A 19,616-nucleotide genomic window follows, 5' to 3' on the forward strand; every position below is an offset into this window, starting at 1 on the left:
AAGGCAGCATAGATCCAAGCTTGGTTTTTAAAAATTTTAAACAATTTTGATTTAAAAAACATAGTCTTTTCTTTATTATGATGGGCACATAGGCTACAAGAATCCAAATTGTAATAAATAAATACCAAATGCATAAAAATCCCCCAAAAATTAAGATTTGAGCATAACACAGGATGTGAATACGCTGGGGACTCTTATTTTGAAATGACAGAGACTTGGCTCCGTTACAGTGCTCTGTATTTAAATATTTACCAAATAAATGTTTTATATTATTTGCATTTATATGTATATTTAACCAGATGAATAAGGTCTATTGTTATTCACAAGATATGTAGTTGGAGACACATTATATGTGCTGATGGAGCACATTTCCATATAGTTGCATTTTTCTTTGCATACTATATAATGCAAATTATGCAAAATATGCTTTGAAGTCAGGAAAAAAATATGGATGAATATTGTCAATGATAAAAGACTTAAATACAGCCAATTTCTACATGATTGATTTTATTTCACCTCTAGAGGCCGTTATTAAACTGTAGTCAAGACATTCTAACTGTAGAATCCTTCAGTGCTGGCCACAGAGGAACACAAATGAATTTAAAAAGAAATCGGCATAGATTTTTGCAGATAACCAGTAGTTTCAAAATGCAACTATTGGCAAGATTTATCTGTAAAACTTATTCATCAGTCTTCCTGTACCTCTAGTTGAAAGAATAAACATGGAATCTGAAGGAGCGTTTGAAATCAGAATTCAATGTTTAAATATCCAGTTTAAAAAAAATTGCATTTTAGTTAGTAAATATTTTCTTGGTTATGTCTAAAGCTCACTTAAATTTGTTCTAGAATTTAGATCACTAGACATTACATTATGGTGCCTTAGAAGGCTGTTCAAAATCAGCATCCTTACGAGGCGCCTTCATATTTAAAACTGTGCCTGTTTTGTCATTGACTGACTGGGCAGTGAGGCATCTTTCCTTTCTTTTTTACTTCCCGACAAACAAGGAACATTTTTAGCATTAATGCAACTAAATGCAGAGCAAATGATGCACATTAGGGGTGTACTTGATGCATTTTATGACACAGAAATAATGATGAGAAATGTACTGTCGTTTTTTCGCACAAACCTGTCAACTCATAAACCGGTTAAATGTGTAGAATTTCCTAGCAAGCTTGATTGCTAATCTTCTATAAGAGCACACAAAATTCGCACAAACTAAATTGTACAGCCAACATTCACAATTACAATATATTATAATCAATATCTATTCACTTACGCCATGATTTTTTAATTGACCCTGACGTGATTCATATATAAACATTCCGACATGACAAGGCAGCATAAAGTCTGGAGCACTACGGGCAAACACAGGCAACAAAGAATTTATGCTCCACTAGTTCTGTTATCCTTCCAAATATTGAAAGATGCTCTTACTGAACACAACTATTAAGACCCTCTGTATCCTGAGAGTGAGGATAGCTCTTGGATCTATGTTTAGGATTAGTCTCAAAACAGCTTAATCAGAGATCTGAACTCTTCATGTCATAGTTTACCACTAATGTGAGAATGGTGGGAGTTTTCTTGAAACTATGTTGTAGGTGAATTTCAGGAAAGCTACCAAGGAATGTTATATTTGAACACCAAGTAGAAAACAATTCTGTGTGTTTAATAGTAAAGAACATAACGTCACAATGGAAAAAATCTAAAATAGATTGTTTTTAGAAAAAAATCTAAAAATAGTATTATCTTTTTTTTTTTTTTACAAAATATACTCTTTTATTTTTTGGATGGAATGTGCCCAGACATTTTTTTGTGAGATCAACTTGGGCGTCTCTTGAGATGGGCGGAGGTCTTCTGGAAAGTGTGTTTTTTTTTTTTTTTTATATTTTATTTCCCATTTTCAAGTCAGATGGTCTCTGATCTCTTCCTCTTTTTCTCTCTTTTCTTTTTCTCACTTATTCTAGCTCCTCATCTCATTTCGACATCAAAGCCATATCACCACAGACAAAGCAAGACTCGAGAGTCATGGTCAGCTTGCTGTTCAAACTGTCATTAATATTCACAAACTGGCTCCATCTTTTCCTTTCTCACAATTCAAGTGGGCATCCGTTTCTTTCAGCACTCTCTTCAGTTTTCTCCCTTGTAATCTTGATCTCTCTGTCTCTCTCTCTCTCTTTCTTTCATTCCTTACCTTAAATTTGTGTCCCTTTTCCCTCTCTCTTTCTGTGTTCAGAAATGGGTCTGACTGGACCTCCACCCTTTTTCTTTCTCTTTCTACTCGTTGCCCCTTTCTCTAGTTCTCCCTCTAACCTTTTTTTTACGTTTCCTCTCACCATCACTCATCTCCACTCTCCAACTTTCCTCTCCCTCTCCTCCCACCCATGTATCCTTTTCTTTTTCTCCCTCCATTTTTACAGAACTCAAATTAACCTTTTCAAAGTTTTGCTGTTGACTTAAGTGTGACCCTGTCTCAAAATCTTTTGAGCAGCTTTCATAGACAGCGTGTTTGGGCATCATTGGCCTATAATACCCCAAAATATTGTTTAGATAGGACACATCCAGCTTCTCATCATGGGAAGTTCTTTTTGCATCTCATCTACTCCTCCAATTAAGCAGCGGCCCTCTTTTATGCATTCTTGTACTCTTAACTTAACCGTTTCTTTCTCTATCCAGTAAACCCCTGGTATTTCCAGGATGCAAGACCTTGCATGTTTCTTCATATGTTGTTTTACTTTTCTTTCTGCCGTCTCTGTCCGTTCTCTTTCTTTCTTTCTTTTTTCTTACTTTCTGTGAAACCACAGTCCTGCGCTCACCACAGCACAGGAAAAACTCTTCTCTTTCCCATTCCAGAGAGCTGCTCCCTCTGCCAGCTCCATTAGAGAGTTAGATTCCTGCGTCTCCACAGGGATTTTTCCTGGACCAGCTCTGCAGGAATGCTGGACTCATATTCCTCTCCACACACACTCACACACACTAGTTTAGATGTACTGACAATGTAGCCTGTCACTGTAACATTGTCAGCTCTCAAAAATTATATCTTTTGGGCATATTTAAAGGTGTTCGTTGTTGTTTTTTCAATGTTAAAATACTTTCTCCTTTCCTAGTTTAATATGCAGACAGGAGAAAGCAATTTGTAAGTTGATTTCCCTGAAAAGTGTAAACACTGCCACTCTGTGGTGCTATCAAAACATTACTTTGTTTGTTTGAGCATTCCGACCAGCCGGAGATAGTAACATTGGCTATGTCCAGAATAGCATCCTACCACACTACTCTTACCATTGCTTTAGTAGTTAGAATACTGTGCACAGTAAGCACATTTTCTGTATGCACAGAATACCCGTATGACCTAGTACATTTACCAAAATTAGCAGTATACAACAGAGCGTACTCTTGTGTAATACTGTGTCCCACAATGCAATGTGCTTGACTCGACCTATTTCCAGTGTGATGAATGAACCAGAAGTAATAACAGCTGCATTAAAATAATAATAATTGGTTAAAAAACGCAAAATAACCATTTATTGTTCCAAGATAATAACTAGACGGCATTCATTGAATTAAACATGCAATGTCAAGGTCATGTGACAACAATGCAGCATACTACTCATTAAAATATTTATCATAAAATATTTAAACAAAAACTATTTAAAAATAAAACATTTTGCAGTACACAATGTATACTGTGCAGTAGTAAGTAGTAAGCTAGTATAGAGCGCACCAGTGCCCACCCACATTTCCAGCCGTCTTGGTTCTGGAAGTATTTTTCCCATTAATTTTTTTCCACAGGGCTTTCATAAAATTCCAAGCCATGAACCAAACCAACCAGCTACAAGGTGAATCACAACATTACAATCTTTTATTTGGCCTTCTTTCATGAGGGCAAGAACTACAATCCCATGAAGCATTGTGAATGATGTGCTTGAATTAAAAATGATGAGGAATATAAAACTATTGATTTAAAGTTGTTTATTATAAATTTAATATATTTAAATTTTATTGCAAAATATTTTAATATTTGCAAATATACAGTAGAAGTACTTTAAAAATGTAAGAGGACTGACTTGATTTCATCATTCACACAATGCCATGTGATTGGGCGTGCTCTGAAGAGCTTGCTTGATGCAGTTCTTTGATTGGTGAAGTGTTTCTCCTCAGAATCGTAGGTAGTGTAGTTCTTCACCAGAAATGTATCTATTAAAGAAGATTTTTATGATGAATCTGAAATAACGTGGATTGATGGCTGCAACATAAGCACAGTATGCCATCAAATAACAACCTCAGAGCTCGTGGTAGGTCTTTAAATGTTATCATTAAAAAAAAAAAAAAAAAAAAAAATTCCAAACCATCTTAAAGAAGTCTTTTGTGGTCTTTTCAGCACTGTAGATTTGATCTGGCCATTTGCGTTCTCCATTTGATCTCCATTTTAACTTTCATTTTCATCAAACTAAACATATACAAAGGCAATTGTAAACACAGGCCACCATCTGAAGCCGTGGAGTTTATGGGAGATATATTTTCATTAGCTGAATTGGCAGAGCTGTGACCTCTGGGAGTCTGTTCTGAAAGTTTGGGTTATGTTTAATTTGTTGCAGGAGACAGCCACCAGCAGTGCCCACCCAACAGCACAATGAGACCTAAACAGTATCACCTGCGAGAGAAGAATCATCAATGACAAGATCTGCTTGAATTTTCATTAAACAGACTTCAAGAAAATCTGATACTCGAAGTTCAAATTCTTGGGCACAATGGAAAAACATCAGCTCGAATCATTACTCTGTTTGTTTCAGACCACGTTTTTTTAGTCAACTGTCCTTTTGCTCACCAATTCTGCTTTTAGTTGTCAAGATCGAACCGTATGATGTCATGCTGGAAAGGTTTGCTTCCGTTGTTGAATTCTGTATGTAGTTTTGCATTGAGCACCTGTACGTCTGAGTTTTAATCACAATGGTTGTACAGGCTTAAATAAAACACATTTTTAATAATAATAAAAATAGTTTGTTCTTTAGAATAAATCCTGCAATTGAATCTAATTGGTGGTGCTTGCTAAGGGAAGTATTACCATTAATATTGTTAATACTTAGGATTAGGGGGTTGTTCAAATCCCTAACCCCAAGTATACTTTGGATTGTAACTTATCCTGCTCTATCCCATAGACTTGCATTGAAGGAGGGATCTAGGGACAAATATATCACAGAGACATGGAGATGGGCTCTTTTGAAATAGGCCAGCAAATAACCACTCAGAACACCCCAGAAACATGCTAAAGACAACTGTGAAACATCTTGGCATTGGCGAGTTTTGCATGGTAAAGTACCACTCCCATTTTCCTCTGCAGATGTAAATCTTAGGTTGTACTTTTCTAAATGTATACCACTATAATAACTTGAATATTATATAGAAGTTGTAGATATAAGAAGTTCCCATTTTTTTGGCATTGTGCCACAGTATCAAAAGGCTTCAGTTTGGCGAGTTCCTACAAAGCTAATTTTGTCAGTCATAAATGACTCTAAAAAAGCATACCAAAGCTTATTGAAGAATGACAGATGTCTTGCTGACCGCTGTTAAGCTGTCTTGAACAATTGTTAACACTGCAGAAATACCAATAACAAGCTGCAGCTCTCTCCTAACAAGCCCACGCTAACAGCAGCTTTTTTATCTGGCCCAGTAAAGAAGTCAAGGTAGGACTGACATCTTGTGGACAAATCAAACCTTGTAACTGGTTTCAGGATCACCTCCATTTAAAATAAATCCAATGTATTTGTGTCATAATATTTAGCACACAAATTATGCAACTGAAAGAAAAAAAATCAATACTAACATAGACAACATTTATTTCAAACACAGTTAATAAAATAAATGCATTTATAAAAACATCGAAAACTGTTAAAACACTTTTAATCAAGCAATTCAGGAATACACTTTTTATATATATATATATATATATATATATATATATATATATATATATATATATATAAATACTGTTAAAATGCAAACCAAAATCAAAATAAAGAAATTACGTTTTGCTTAAAGTACTATTCAGTACAAGTTCCTTTACAAAAATAGAAACCTTATGACATTGACAATTCAAGCACACTTTTCTCCAATTCTTATTTCCATAATACAGTAATGACCTGGACACAATTCGTAGATAATTATTTACTTATATATTATATATAAATACTTCGTCATTATCTTAACATGGCCTTCATTTTCTTTATGAAGGTAAAGAAAATGATATTCATATATTTAACAGTTTTTCCAACCATTCTTATTTGTCCCCGAGTTTAAGCGAAAGTGCAAAAGATTCTCAAAAATAGCCCTCTTAATTCCATTAAAAGTAGCGTATAAAATAGTTAAAAACTGTCTTAAAGCCCTTTAGCCCAGGCAGTTTTAAGCTGTTTCAACTGAGGAAGCGGGAGAGGTCCTCTCTGATCTCTGCCTCGTCCCATGGACCATGAATATTGTCCTTATGCCTCTGGAGGTGGACCAGTAACAGTGGACAGATTAAATTTAGTGTTAGTAAAGCCAGGGAGAGGAGGAGTGCACCCTCAGGCCGCAGGCTACCCAGACCCCTGACTCCAGCGAGGCACACCAGCCCTGCTGCCCACGGGAAGCTCCACTCCGCCTTCTCTCGCATGCGATGCAGCAGGCAGGGCCAGAGAGCAAACACAAGGAGAGCGCAGCTCAGCATGGTGAAAGTATGCAGGGCACCGGGCAGCCGGGACGCCAGGCACACAGACCCAAAAAGGGCTGCATTGAGGGAAAGGCTGCCCGGTGGACTGGGTTGGGCATAAGGGAAGGACACCACATGAGCCAAGAGCATAACAGCTGACATTGCGTATACAGTATCTGTACTAACCGACTCGGTCAGTGTCTTTAAAACAGGGGAGAACCTGAAGGTAAAAGCCAGGAAAATGGTCACGCTCTGCAGGTCTGCCAGACGTGTGCGCTCTCGAACACAAGTTCTTCCCAGGATCTCATAGAGTCTGTAGCCCAGCAGAGCACAGCCCAGACAGACCCACAACACTGTGGATGGCACCAGGTCTCCCTGTTCCATATAAGACCATAATGTGAGAAAGACAGCCACGCAAGACACCTGCTGTGCGATCAGTCCTGTTTCTCGCACCACTGCCCTGTAATGGTACTGACGGACACTGATGTTGTGCTGTAGCTCCTCTAAAAAACGTCGGTCCACATAATTGTCCGGGAACAGCTGGCGCTTATAGAGCACTTTATGCCAAGGGACGGCTGACGGAGCTCCTGGACCACTGTCTGCCCCCATCACCTGTCAAAAGAGACATGCATAACCCCTTTAGAAGATGTATACATGTACAACCCAACAAAAGAGGCATACAGTGGGGTCCAAAAGACTTGAGTAAACATTGAAAGACTGGGATTTAAATCTGGAAATAGACACAAGCACAAACACAACACATTAATGCAATTAAAACAAGTTAAACAAAGCAATGCTGACATAAATGAATGAGAAACATGTGTTTTTTTTTTAAAGTCTCTAATTTTGACAGATTCTCTTGTTTCCATTAAAGCACACAAGATGCTCTTTTGAACATTCTTAAATCATGCTGGCATAACATGGATCATCCAGTTTGCACAAACTTCAAGTTCATGCCAGCTTGAGTATATGCAATTAAAGAGGGAAATACCAAATACAAAGAAATTCTGAAAATAATGTTTTTTTTCAGTAACAAACAAACATAATTATTAAATGCATTACATTTTAATAGTAAAATAAGACAATATACATACACTACCAATCCAAAGAATGCCATAATTTTAACACATCCTTACTTTTCTTATTATAATAATAATAATAATAATAATACATAAAAAATCGAGGTAACAGTGAGGCACTTACAATGGAAGTGAATGGAGCCAAATTTTAGAAGGGTTTAAACACAGAAATTTGAAGTTTATAATTTTAGAAAAGCACTAACATTAATTCTTCTATTAAAACTTGTGTAAAGTTGTTTATATCAGTTCTTGTTGTCCTTTTTAAGGCGCCTCGTCATGGTTCGAAAAGTGTCAACTGTCCATCAGACTCGCTCATTCACATCATCTAGAGATATTAGACTCGAAACTTACCAATCGTGCAATAACTGAGGATAATGTGTGTGGAGAAAAAAGTGTATATTAATAGCGCAAACATATTTTACATTTCAAGCAATTTTAGTAACTTCCCGATTAGCAGGTTTTATCTCTACCCGCTGCTGGCACGTCAACGCCGTCACACATCTCGGAAGTGACAAAACACAAAACAAAAGAGGATAAATTGGAGAGTCGGCGGAACAGCGCCCTCTTTCGACGTCATCTCAAGCCATACAACTAAATGTAAAAGTATGATCATGGATTATTATTTTTTTAACAATCTTCCTGCCATAAAATCGTGTGAATTCTAATCTCAATCATAATCTACACGTGTAGCTTCGATGAATAAACACGGTCATTCCACTGGCGGTGTTTAAGGAGAGTGCCCGGTTCTCTGCGTAAAGCCAGAGAATATTTATCAGAGACGGGCCACTTCTATTCAAATGAATGGGAGAAATTGGAACCCCCAGCCAAGAAGCTCTAAGCGCCCAACGGATGTAGAGAGGAAGTCCCGCATTACAGGTAAAAGAGCCAATCATTTTTTAGATAAAGACGTCGACAGTCAATGACCTTTTTTTTTTTTAGCGCATTATGAGGTAAATAATCACAATTTGTGATTCCAGTATTGTTAGATTTTATTGCTGATTTGAAATATGTTCTTTGATCGTAATCTTGACCAAACGCTTTTGGGATTTCAGTCTTTCCCGCATTCAAGTAGATAGGAGCCGCACTGTCATGACTATAAATAGCCTCCCGAGAGCGTTCCAAAAATGGCCGACAGTGGACTGACTTGCGTGACATACTTTGGTAAAGCGCTTTGGTGTAGTGTCAGAAAAGAGCCAAATAAGTGTCACATTCAAATGCCCTCATTTGAATCTTAGGCAATACACTAGGTTGTATATCAATGTCCTCCTTACTAAAATTTTCAAACGTCAAAAGAGATGTAATATAACGCAATTAAACAATTACACTAAAATTAAAAGCACAGTCCAGAAAACTGAATATAAATAATGTTATATTCGTTTTAATTGTGTAGACAAACATAGCAATGGCACAGTTGTGAATGATCACAGATTATTGACACTCATTTGACATTTTTTAGTTAAAAAAATAAAAGTCCTACATCATATTTTTCTTTTGTCTTAAAGGGATTTTTCATCCTTTCCTCATTTCCCATCCTCATATTGATCCAAATCCACGACTATTTTCTGTGGAGTACAAAAGGAGAAATTAAGCAAAACTCCAGCCTCAGTCACCATTGGACTGTATTCACTGTATGGGAAAAAATATATAATGAAAGTAAATGGTCACGAGGCCTAACATCTCTTTTTGAGTTCTACTTACAAAAAATTAAAACATTAATAATAATATGGTTTGGAACAACATGAGGGTGAGTAAATTGTTGACAATTGGCAAATGTCAGTTTGCACTGTTAAAGCCACTAGGTGGCAACATGGGTTAAAATGAGAATTCAATGAGAAACTCTCTATGGAACAGTGCAACCATAGACTCTAAACCTAAATTTAAAGGAATATTCCAGGTTCAATACAAGTTAAGCTCAATCTACAGCATTTGTGCCATAATGTTGATTCCCCCCGCCCTTCTCTTCAAAATCAAGGTCACAGTGAGGCACTTGCAATGGAAGTGAATGGAACCAAATTTTGGAGGGTTTAAATGCAGAAATGTTAAGCATACTGTGTAATTTTATAAAAGCACTTCATTTCGTTTCTGTTAAACGTGTACATTATTTGATCATTTAAGTTGTTTAAATCGTCCTTTTTACAGTCGTTTTAGGTTTTATGGTGTTGTCATCCCAACGAAGATGTAAAATTGGATATAGGCTAATATTACACAGTAAAGGTTAGCAAACGATACATTTATTACACTGAAATCATGTTAGCATGTATATTGTTTACGTATCATGGCTATACTCTTGAAATAGTGAGTATTTTAATGTTTACGAATGGGCCCCATTCACTTCCATTGTAAGTGTTTCACTGTAACCCAGATTTGAAAGAAAAGGAGGGACGAGTCAAAATTAATTTTGTGGTACTCAACATTATGCCTCAAATGCTGTCGAATGAGCTTAACTTGTATTGAATCCGGAACATTCCTTTACCATAAATCCATGTGTTAAATTATGGCATTTTATTTAGCCAGGAATTAAAATCACATGAGAAATATCTGACTTGACCTGACCTTTTGGGTCTTGGCACTGAAAACAGTGCAACTACTCTAAAACAAGAATAAAAAGTTAAAAGCACAAATGATGATGATTTGATCAAAAGACCTCTCAATGCAGTAATCTTAATTGATTGTTCCTGTGTGTATGGCTCCCCAAAGGCCAAATAATTCTGGAAGATGGCTGGCATAGTAAGAACACAGAAGTAGCCTGACTGTCACCATTCAGAGAACACAACACAGCAAAATATTAGTTCCTTAAAGGTTCATCCAAAATGAAAATTCTCTCATCATTTATACACTCTGATGCCATCCCAGATGTGTATGACATTCTTTTTTCTGCTGAACACAAATTAAGATTTTTAGAATCTGCATAGTTCACCCAAGTATTCCTGCTCTGAAACAAGGCAATAAGCACTAAAAACATTTTAATCAAATTCACAGCCATCACAGAACACCAGTGCATCTGTATCAGGAGCCACATTCACCAATCATAGAGGAATCCAGCCTCAGAATAAACTTTAAAGGAATATTCCAGGTTCAATACAAGTTAATCTCAACTGACAGTATTTGTGGCATAATGTTGATTACCAAAAAAACATTTCACACTCAAAAAGATAATGATTATGTAATGTCAACAAACCATAAAAATGACAATTTAAAACATTTTACAGCTCAAATACATGAGTTTTAACAGAAGAAGTCATGTAAATACTTTTATAAAATTATATGCTTCACATTTCTGTTTAAACCCTCCAAACATGGTCCCCATTCCATTGAAATCAACTTACTGTAACCTCGATTTGTGCTTATTTTAAAGAAAAGGAGGAACCAGTTGAAATGAATTTTTGTGGTAATCAACATTATGCTACAAATGCTTTCAATTGAGATTAACTTGTATTGAATCCAGAATATTCCTTTAACCCCACACTGAAGCCAATGCAAATGTCTATCAGGCTGCCCCCTGCCCGGCTGCTGTAAGAAAACCCTGCTGTCACTGAAAGATGAGGGATTGAGCTGCTGCTGCTGTATGTATTCAGTTGCTAAGGCCTCCAGTGATTTATAGAGCTCAGAGGCCTTTTCCTTACTCCACATTCTGCCTGGCCCAATCTCAGCTCTGCTGGCCAGTAACTCTTGCCTGTGTGCGAGAGGATGGCACTGACCGGGACTTCTAAGAATGGCCGTGTTAAGTTGGCCATTCTTTTTTTAAAAGAAAAGTTCACATGACAAATTCATAGCAATGTAGGTACGTATTTGGTGTGGCTTGCCCTATATTTATCAGTGACAGACAGGGTAACAATCAGAAATTGGGCATAGTGTGTGGTTAACGTACAAAAAAATGCATTCAATACATTTCATATTTTAATCAGACATCACTACTTCTCACAAACACTTCACATCTGTGCAATATTAAAATATTAAGCCTTGTACAATACGATACATGCTGCATATCAGTATATCCTCATCAGTGCCTGGAAGAGTGCAGCAGCAGCTTAGAGATCCACTTGAATCACTCATTTTATCGGCACCAGAGTTCCTGACTTGTGAAGAGTAGAAAATGACTGTCTTCATCACAACAAGGCAAGATGGATAAAAGGAGCGGAAGGAGGAGAGAGATTCCTCCTATCATCAGCTCAAGGACACTTTGATGGGAGGAACTCAGTTAAGGGAGTTTGACAGAGAAATAGAGAGGTTTACGTGTGTGTTTTTGTCTTGCAGTGGGTGAGGCTATGTGCGCGCTTTCCGCTTGTCTTCGAAAAGGCTGCGCAGCAAGTAGACCTGAAGCCCGGATACGATCACCATGATGACAAGGTTTGTACAAGACCACATGTTGACCCGATCGTAGTTGCTTTCTTGCAGGTTGCGGTCACGTGCCTCAAAGGCCCTCAGTACTGTTTGGATCTGGAGACTCTTGCCCAAACGAGCTTTCACACTGTTGATGGTGTCCTACAAAAAGGAGACGCTCAGAATGTAAAACTTGCATCAGTTCCTACACAGAGAGAACGTATTTGTGTTTCAGAAATAAAGTGATGTAAGGGAGACAGAGACAATTAAATCCTTTAAAAAACCTTATTATGTCTTCAGGAGTAAAAGAACATGGACCAAATACCTACACATGTACGTGTGCTACACAAATATCTAAGACAAAGTTGATCAAATTGTGATAAAAAGGGATTTGATTAACAATGTCTTGGTGGACAAAGGGAACAGCAATGCCTTGGCCCACTAGGACCACATGACTTCCTGCACAGATGTGATTTCAATCTAAAAACTTCCTCTTGTTTCCCCAAATAGGGAAAAGCTTTAAAGTCTAGAGGTCAGATTAAATTGGATTTTGCAGATACCAATAACTCAGCTGATGGAAGTCAGAAAACTGATTAATTGGCTGATAGTTTTTCAAATGTATTTATTGAATGCAAATAATTCTTAAAAGCACGGTCACATATAATTTTGTACAGCGAAATATAGTCATCTTAATGGGAATCAACGTGATTTTGAATTTTGCATGACTTCCAGTGGCGAAGAACTCCTCCAGCGGATTTCGTGTGGAGTTCAAGTTTGGTGAACTTTGACAGGCTAATTCCCCACGTTCAGCAAGGAAGTTGTTTGGTTTGGCAGTAACCTCTAAGTTGGTGGTGCTTTGTACACAGCCGCCACCACCTCATGCTAACCCCCCACAAGGGCCACATCCAAACCCATGCCTAAATCCTTAATATGCAGAGTCAACTACAAGTAAAACATTTGCAGGTTGATTACACCTCAAAGTGTAACACTATGGTGCTATCAAAACATTGCTCCCTTTTTCATTTTAGTGTCCTGTCCAGACCAGCATGATAAAAAACACTGGCTCAACCAATAGTATAATGTATGAGTTGGCAGCAGAACTCAGTTTGTACAACTAATCAGGGTTCCCACTCTTTTCAAAGCACAATTTTCAGGACATTTTATGTGCCCAAAAAGTTAAATATTTAAGCAAAAACACACATCCATTTAAATTAAGGTTGTATTTTGCTATTTCTGTGTGTTTTCAACTGTAGTTTCTCACCTCCAGATAAGCAGTTTGCTGCACAGTCTAGTGTGACTAATCCCTGTAGATCTGTGATTTAACTCAACATAGTCTGTATGTGCTGCACACTTCAGAGTGCTCTGCTCACATTGTTTGTTGTCATCTCACACACAGAAGAGTGCACGTGATGATCATGGTGTGATGTTTTTTAGTGTATCAGCGCCCAGCTTCACACATTCATTTTGAAGCGCACATCACTTGCAGATTATATATTTATTTAATTAAATTACAAATTAAAATAGCATGCTTTTTGTGCGTCTGACGGAGTTGACACAAATTAAATTGAGATGTAAGTTATGAAGTGAATAAATGAACATGTTAAGAAAACAAAAGCATTTTATAATAACCTGTTCCCTTACATGGTTCGTTAGCTGTAAACTTTGTCAACAAATATATCTTTTTCTAATGAATTTAGTATTTAAAAAAATTAATAAGATTTTAAACATGCTTTGTCTCTTATCTCAAGAATCATTGTTTTGGTAATGCAGGAATTACACACCTCAGCTTTAATAATGAATCCGTTTATATAAAGAACAAGTATTTTGTGCTTGTTCAAATTGACAAGTGTTCCCCTCTCCTTTACTAGTGCACCATTACACAAGCAGACAGGGTCACACTGACACCACCTGTGCTGCATTGCAATGCATGTTGACATGCCTTATCTCTTCACCTACATTGCTTTGGTTCAAACAAATGTCACCACAAATGCTAACTTCACCTGCAATCATGTACCTTTTAAAATGGCATTTTAGCCAAGTTTGAACTGCATGCCAAGAATGTTTGCAATGACAGTGAGGAGATCATTGATTGAATAACATCCAGCAGGTCAATTCTTGCTTATCCACATCTCAAAGAGCCACACTTTTTAAACGTTAATCTATTGAAACTTCCATGACTTTACATAGTTTTATTAATTTATGTTAATTTTTATTTTTCTTTAATACATTTCCCTGACCTGGAAATCACAATTTTCGAATTCTCTAATATTTCCAGGTTGTCCACGACCAGAGGAACCTTGACAGTTTTGCAGATGTTAAAAGTTTAAAGGGATGATAGTTCATGCAAAAATGAAAATTCGATCATCTTTTACTCACCCTAATGTTGTTTTAACCCACGAACACAACTTATATCAGGCAAAAAGTTTGCCTTTTGTATATACCATGAAAGTGAATGGTGACTGAGGCTAACATTCGTAATATATAAAATAAGTAAATGTCTATTTTTCCAACCTGTTTTATTAGTATTTATTTATCACCCATTGTTGATTTTAGATAAATTTATTGAATGTTGTTATTTACATAAACAAAATATACCATTAATTAAATCTTGTTTTATTATATATCGTATTTTAATGGGGATATAATTTATTACAGCAGACAGCCACGCAAGCAAACAAGGTTTGAACATCAACCTTAACGAGATCAAACCCCTGCAAAAATATTAACGAACAAGTATAAACTGTGATCGTGAATGCAAAGCGCTCCGGTTTCACTTTAAACTATTGTGTAATGGCAAATGTTCCTGGTTCATACACGCAATGACACAGAGGAGGAGACGCACACTTACTCTATTTCTGTGCGGAGTGATGAAATGATGAAACGTAATCTCTAAGGATTTGCTTCATGACAACTAAGAGCTCTGTGGGTTTAATCGAAGCATTAAAATCACGTGTGAGAGTGAAGAAATTAGGACAGAAATATTTTACTATTGCATAATATAATAAAATATAATAAAATATATATACAAATGATATATATATATATATATATATATATATATATATATATATATATATATATATATATATATAAAAATGTAAAATAGATAAGTTAAAAAACAACTGTGTAAATGTAAAATTGACCAAAACTAAAGATGGCCAAAAAGAGACATATTTGAATTATTTAAATAATTCGGGGCTGGCCTTGAGTCCGCACGGCCAGCCCCCAATCGGACTAATCTGCCGAGGAGAGGGATAAGGTGGAGCCGGATGCAGCAGCTGCGTGTTGCTCTCTCTCTCTCTCTCTCTCTCTCTCTCTAACTGCCGCATCCGGCTCTACCTTTTCCCTCTCCTTGGCTGATTAGAGTGAGGACTCAAGGCCCGGCCCGGCCCTGCCCTCCTCCTTGTCACAATTATTTTTCAAGTCATTCACAAGTTTTTAAAACCTTAAAAGGAAAACACATATCCCTATTTGATTTGATTTATATATTTCAAGTTAAATATGTAAAAATTACTTTTTATGGTGTATGAAGCTCACAGGCAGAAAAAAGCACACCTTAAGAAATATGATGATTTATATGACAATTACACTGTCTTTGGTGTGTATCATTCACAAGCACATGACCATTCTTACCATGATGTCCTCTAGTTTCATATCCAGAATATCAGCTCCCTGCACATATGTCTTCCAGTCCTCTGATTCCTCGCCATCATCCACATTGTCCAAAATCAGCTCAAAGAAGATAATTTTCTCAGAAATGGTACTGAATGTGTTATCAAAACAGAACATGTAGTCTCCCTCCTCTGTTTCCACTCTAAAGTAAACAGGCCACATAAAAAGAAAGGCAGGCACTGTTAAAAAGCTTGCATTATCATCTGTGTGCAAGACTACAATGTGTCTGCAGGTGAAACATACGTGTGAACCCCATCAGACTTTTTGTGGTCAAAGACCTGAATGTGGCCAATGGGTGAATGCAAGTAGAAGTCCACATCTAGACCCCCTCCATCTAAAACCTTTTGGAAAACAGACACAAAGACATGCATTATCATTAATGATGAGTCAACAGAAGGATTCGGCCCTCATGCTCAAGTCATGAAGGTTGCAGTTTAGTTTGGATGAGTTACAGAATTAATATGCAACTCTGAAGAATTGCAGCCCTTTTTGTTCTTTCCAAATCCAAAAATGACCTTTAGCTCCATTGTGTAACAACTTCTTCAACTTCTGTATTGTGTCACAAGTCTAATTTTCACAATGCAATACACTGCATTAAATCACCTGTCGTTTCACAGAGTAATGGCATTGCAGTTTGTTTTGCAACCAGCACAATCAGATGTCCAGTAGGCAGATGTTTCACGCAAGTCAAGAATTTAGACACATTTGTCTGATATTATGTTTCCCATGATCTTAAAGTGACAGTTCACCCAAAAAGCCCAGAAAACGCGCTCATCATTTTCTCACCCTCATGTCATCCCAAATGTGTGACTTTCTGTCTTCTGCAGATTTTTAGAAGAATATCTCAGCTCTGCAGGTCCATACAATGCAATTGAATGGTTACCAAATCTTTGAAGCTCCAAAGAGCACATAAAAGCAGCATAGAAGTAACACATGTGACTTCAGTGATTTAATCCATGTCTTCTGAAGAAATCTACTCAGTTTTAGGTGAGAACAGGCCAAACTATAACTCAGGATGTTAAGCTTGATTACAGTTCCTAGTGATTGATCTATGCACGGATCACTAGATGGTGCTAGAAAATGTATTCGAGATCGCAGAGGAGACTGCTGATGTCAAGATTTATAGTGAAAAAGGAATTATATTTTGGTCTGTTCTCACCCAAAACCGACTGGATCGCATCACAAGACATGGATTAATCCACTGGAGTCTTGTGGATAACTTTTATGCTGCCTTTATGTGCTTTTTGAAGCTTCAAAATGTTGTCACCATTCACTTGCAATTGTACAGGTATAAAAAGCAGAGATATTTATCTCAAAATCTTAATTTGTGTTCTGCAGAAGAAAGTCATACACCGTAATGATGAGAGAAGTTTCATTTTTGGCTGAACTACTCCTTTACAAACTTTTATCTATACATTTATACTTAAATTCTTGAAATTAATCAGAGTGGACTAATGTATAATGAAAGGTCAATCCCTAATCTACTTGCGTTACACGATTGGCATGGTAACAGGTAGACTCAGGTAGAGGATACTGCTGTTACAAGATGTTACAGCTATATCAATTAAAGTGTAGCGTAACAGGATGAATGTACCTGATACTCGATCTCTAGTGAAGCGTCTTTCTTCATGTTCTGGAAGAAACACTCTTTGCGTCCAGCCGGTAGAGTGAAAGTAAAGTCACTGTCCAGAGACTGAGAGAAAGCGCTGATCAATGACACAAACAAGGATAAAAACGCCACACAAACTGTCAACACCTCCATGCTCAACCAACTCTAAAAGCTCCGCTTCTGTCAACTTCAGCAGCTGTTTGGGACAGCTCACCAAACGAGTTGGGAATGTGGTAACTTGAGGACCCCGCCTCATAAACTTCAGAGAGGTTATTAATCATTACTAAACTGTGAACACAGGCGCAGCCCATAGTTTAATCCATAGTTTTATAGATTTCCAAAGGCGCAGCCTGTTTTGTAGAGATGATTTAATGATATTTATTTTACATTAATGGACAGAGCTATTTTACGTGAGTGCATTAAACATGTAAACACGTAAAACATTCACTGGCGTGTTAAGCGAAGTCCTAAAATGCTGCACTGTGGGATATGTCGTTTTTAAACGCATCGTCTAGTTCTGCGCTTTACTTGACCAAAGACTGTTTTGACTAAGATGGACCACTTGTATTAAAATGAACGGGTGAAACTGGAACGCCCAAAATGGCGGACGTAGAAATGACCATACAGGTTAAAAAAACAATCACCTTTCAGATACAGACATCGCCTGTCAATAGAGCGGTACAGTCGGGTTCCGGAAGTAAAATTTGGATAAATTTTTCCATAGCCAATTGATTTTTATTGATTACTTACAAAGCTTTAAAGACTGGACTACCGTGAGCTCTGAGGTTGTTTATCGATGGCATATGCTTCGGTTGAAGCCATCAGTTCACATTATTTAAACTTAATTGTTTAAAAATCATGTTTAATAGACTTTGTTCATGCTAACGGCATCTTTGTTTTTTAATGGGAATGACAATGAGGCTGTGTAGTATAGACTAGCCATCTCTTCAATGACATGAATGGTATGAAGCTGTAAAGTTCTCCTAGATCACATCTGATTTTCTACAACACTTGTTGTCTGGAGGTCTTTGTATACTGAAAGATCCTGAACAGATTTTGTTTTGTCCAACCTAGAAACACTTTAAACTGCAGTACAGCCCGTTGAAGAGACTGTCTATCCCTCACAGCCTTGTTGTAAATCCCATTAAAATCAAAGATGCTGCTAGCGTGAATAAGGAGTTTCTGATGAACAACTACAATTCTTGTGGTCCGGTGTCATGAGAAATCGAGTCCCCCCTGAAAATCGTGTCTCCCTCTGAGTAGAAATCCTTTAAAATAGTTTTATGATGTATGTTGATATAACTTTGTAAATATGACATTTAATGACTTTTAAACAATAAGTTACACATAATAGTATGTAACTGAATTTATAGATTATGAAATTAAAGATGTGGTGTTTGTGTTTTACAGTTAACCTAGACTTCCTATCATGATAACACTATGTTTTGTTCAGGCATTACAATCGGTTACTCCCATGGGGACTCGATTTACTGGGCGGACAATTTATCATAACACCGGCAGAGAAAGCTTCACCAATCAGAAACCTGAAGAATAGAAAGCCCGCCAAGCAAGCCCGGAAGCGACTACCCACTCCCATGACATACTGTGAATGACACAATCTAGTTTGCCCATAGTTTAATCCACAGTTTTATAGATTTCCATCGTTTTACATTCCATTGTGTCATTTGCAATGCTTAATGGGATTGTAGTTGGTGCCCTTGAGAAAAACAATAAGTACGCAGTTATATTTGGCTTTTTGTCTGATTTTCAAATACTTTTTAGCTTCAAAACAAAGTTTGCAATGTTGTGATTCACCTCGGGGTTGGTTTGGTTCATGGCTTAGTATGAAGTATTTTATGAAAAGTCTATAAAATAAATTAATAGAAAAAATACTTCCAGAACCCAGACAGCTGAAAAAGTGGGCAGGCACTGTTGCGCTCTATCAACTTGAGAACAAGCATGACATTTTAGCATGATCTGAGCTAAAGAAGCTCAATTTATGATAAACCATTGTTGTCAGAATTAACTGCTAATCTAAAATATCTTTGATCGTAATCTTGACCAATCGTTTTGGAGACTTCAGTCTTTCATCACCATTAGAGTTGGAAGTAGCTTTACTTTTATGCGGCTTGTATCCATAGAAAATCACTAAAATGGCTGCTGAGTGCACTGACTTGCTTTGATAGTGACTTTGACTGTACTTTCCAGAATGCTACTGAAAATTACAGAAGTTGAGAGCAGATGACTAGTTTTTGCAAC

The 19,616-nt window shown here is 37.0% G+C and overlaps 3 protein-coding genes across 6 annotated transcripts in view; 1 reads left to right on the forward strand and 2 right to left on the reverse strand.

The window, feature by feature from the left end:
• The window catches only part of LOC127624041 (dynamin-3-like), a 69,385-nt gene extending 64,421 nt beyond the window's left edge, over nt 1-4,964 (forward strand). For both annotated transcript variants that reach the window (XM_052098652.1, XM_052098653.1), the window contains one exon: nt 4,594-4,964. In XM_052098652.1, coding sequence (XP_051954612.1) covers nt 4,594-4,639 — 46 coding nt within the window. In that variant the 3' untranslated portion in view covers nt 4,640-4,964. The remainder of the gene's footprint in view (nt 1-4,593) is intronic.
• A 1,065-nt stretch (nt 4,965-6,029) lies between these two features.
• On the reverse strand, nt 6,030-8,598 carry LOC127624311 (phosphatidylinositol N-acetylglucosaminyltransferase subunit C-like). 3 transcript variants are annotated; one of them, XM_052099088.1, is made up of 2 exons: nt 7,881-8,598; nt 6,030-7,289 (listed from the first exon to the last, which is right to left on the reverse strand). In XM_052099088.1, the coding sequence occupies exon 2, from the start codon at nt 7,284-7,286 to the stop codon at nt 6,405-6,407; it is 882 nt and encodes a 293-aa protein (XP_051955048.1). In that variant the 5' UTR covers nt 7,287-7,289; nt 7,881-8,598; the 3' UTR covers nt 6,030-6,404. The 3 variants fall into 3 exon arrangements, with proteins under 3 accessions (XP_051955048.1, XP_051955049.1, XP_051955050.1); XM_052099089.1 differs by having other exon boundaries at nt 8,108-8,597; XM_052099090.1 differs by having other exon boundaries at nt 6,030-7,407; nt 8,108-8,597.
• A 383-nt stretch (nt 8,599-8,981) lies between these two features.
• Nucleotides 8,982-17,594, reverse strand: LOC127624155 (transmembrane emp24 domain-containing protein 5-like). The gene is made up of 4 exons (XM_052098838.1): nt 17,343-17,594; nt 15,992-16,089; nt 15,710-15,890; nt 8,982-12,238 (listed from the first exon to the last, which is right to left on the reverse strand). The coding sequence occupies exons 1-4, from the start codon at nt 17,508-17,510 to the stop codon at nt 12,020-12,022; spliced, it is 666 nt and encodes a 221-aa protein (XP_051954798.1). The 5' UTR covers nt 17,511-17,594; the 3' UTR covers nt 8,982-12,019.
• Between the last annotated feature and the right edge of the window lie 2,022 nt (nt 17,595-19,616).

This window comes from Xyrauchen texanus, chromosome 30 (assembly GCF_025860055.1).
Source record: "Xyrauchen texanus isolate HMW12.3.18 chromosome 30, RBS_HiC_50CHRs, whole genome shotgun sequence".
NCBI classification, from domain to species: domain Eukaryota; kingdom Metazoa; phylum Chordata; class Actinopteri; order Cypriniformes; family Catostomidae; genus Xyrauchen; species Xyrauchen texanus.

What these genes read in the sequence shown, in the direction of transcription:
- LOC127624311 (XM_052099088.1), bottom strand. Translation starts at nt 7,286, where the DNA reads ATGGGGGCAGACAGTGGTCCAGGAGCTCCGTCAGCCGTCCCTTGGCAT.
- LOC127624155 (XM_052098838.1), bottom strand. Translation starts at nt 17,510, where the DNA reads ATGGAGGTGTTGACAGTTTGTGTGGCGTTTTTATCCTTGTTTGTGTCA. An exon ending in CACTAGAGATCGAGTATCAG is followed by an intron (nt 16,090 to 17,342) that starts GTACATTCATCC and finishes GTTTTCCAAAAG; the next exon opens with GTTTTAGATGGAGGGGGTCT. An exon ending in TGAAACTAGAGGACATCATG is followed by an intron (nt 12,239 to 15,709) that starts GTAAGAATGGTC and finishes TCCTTTTTGTAG; the next exon opens with GACACCATCAACAGTGTGAA.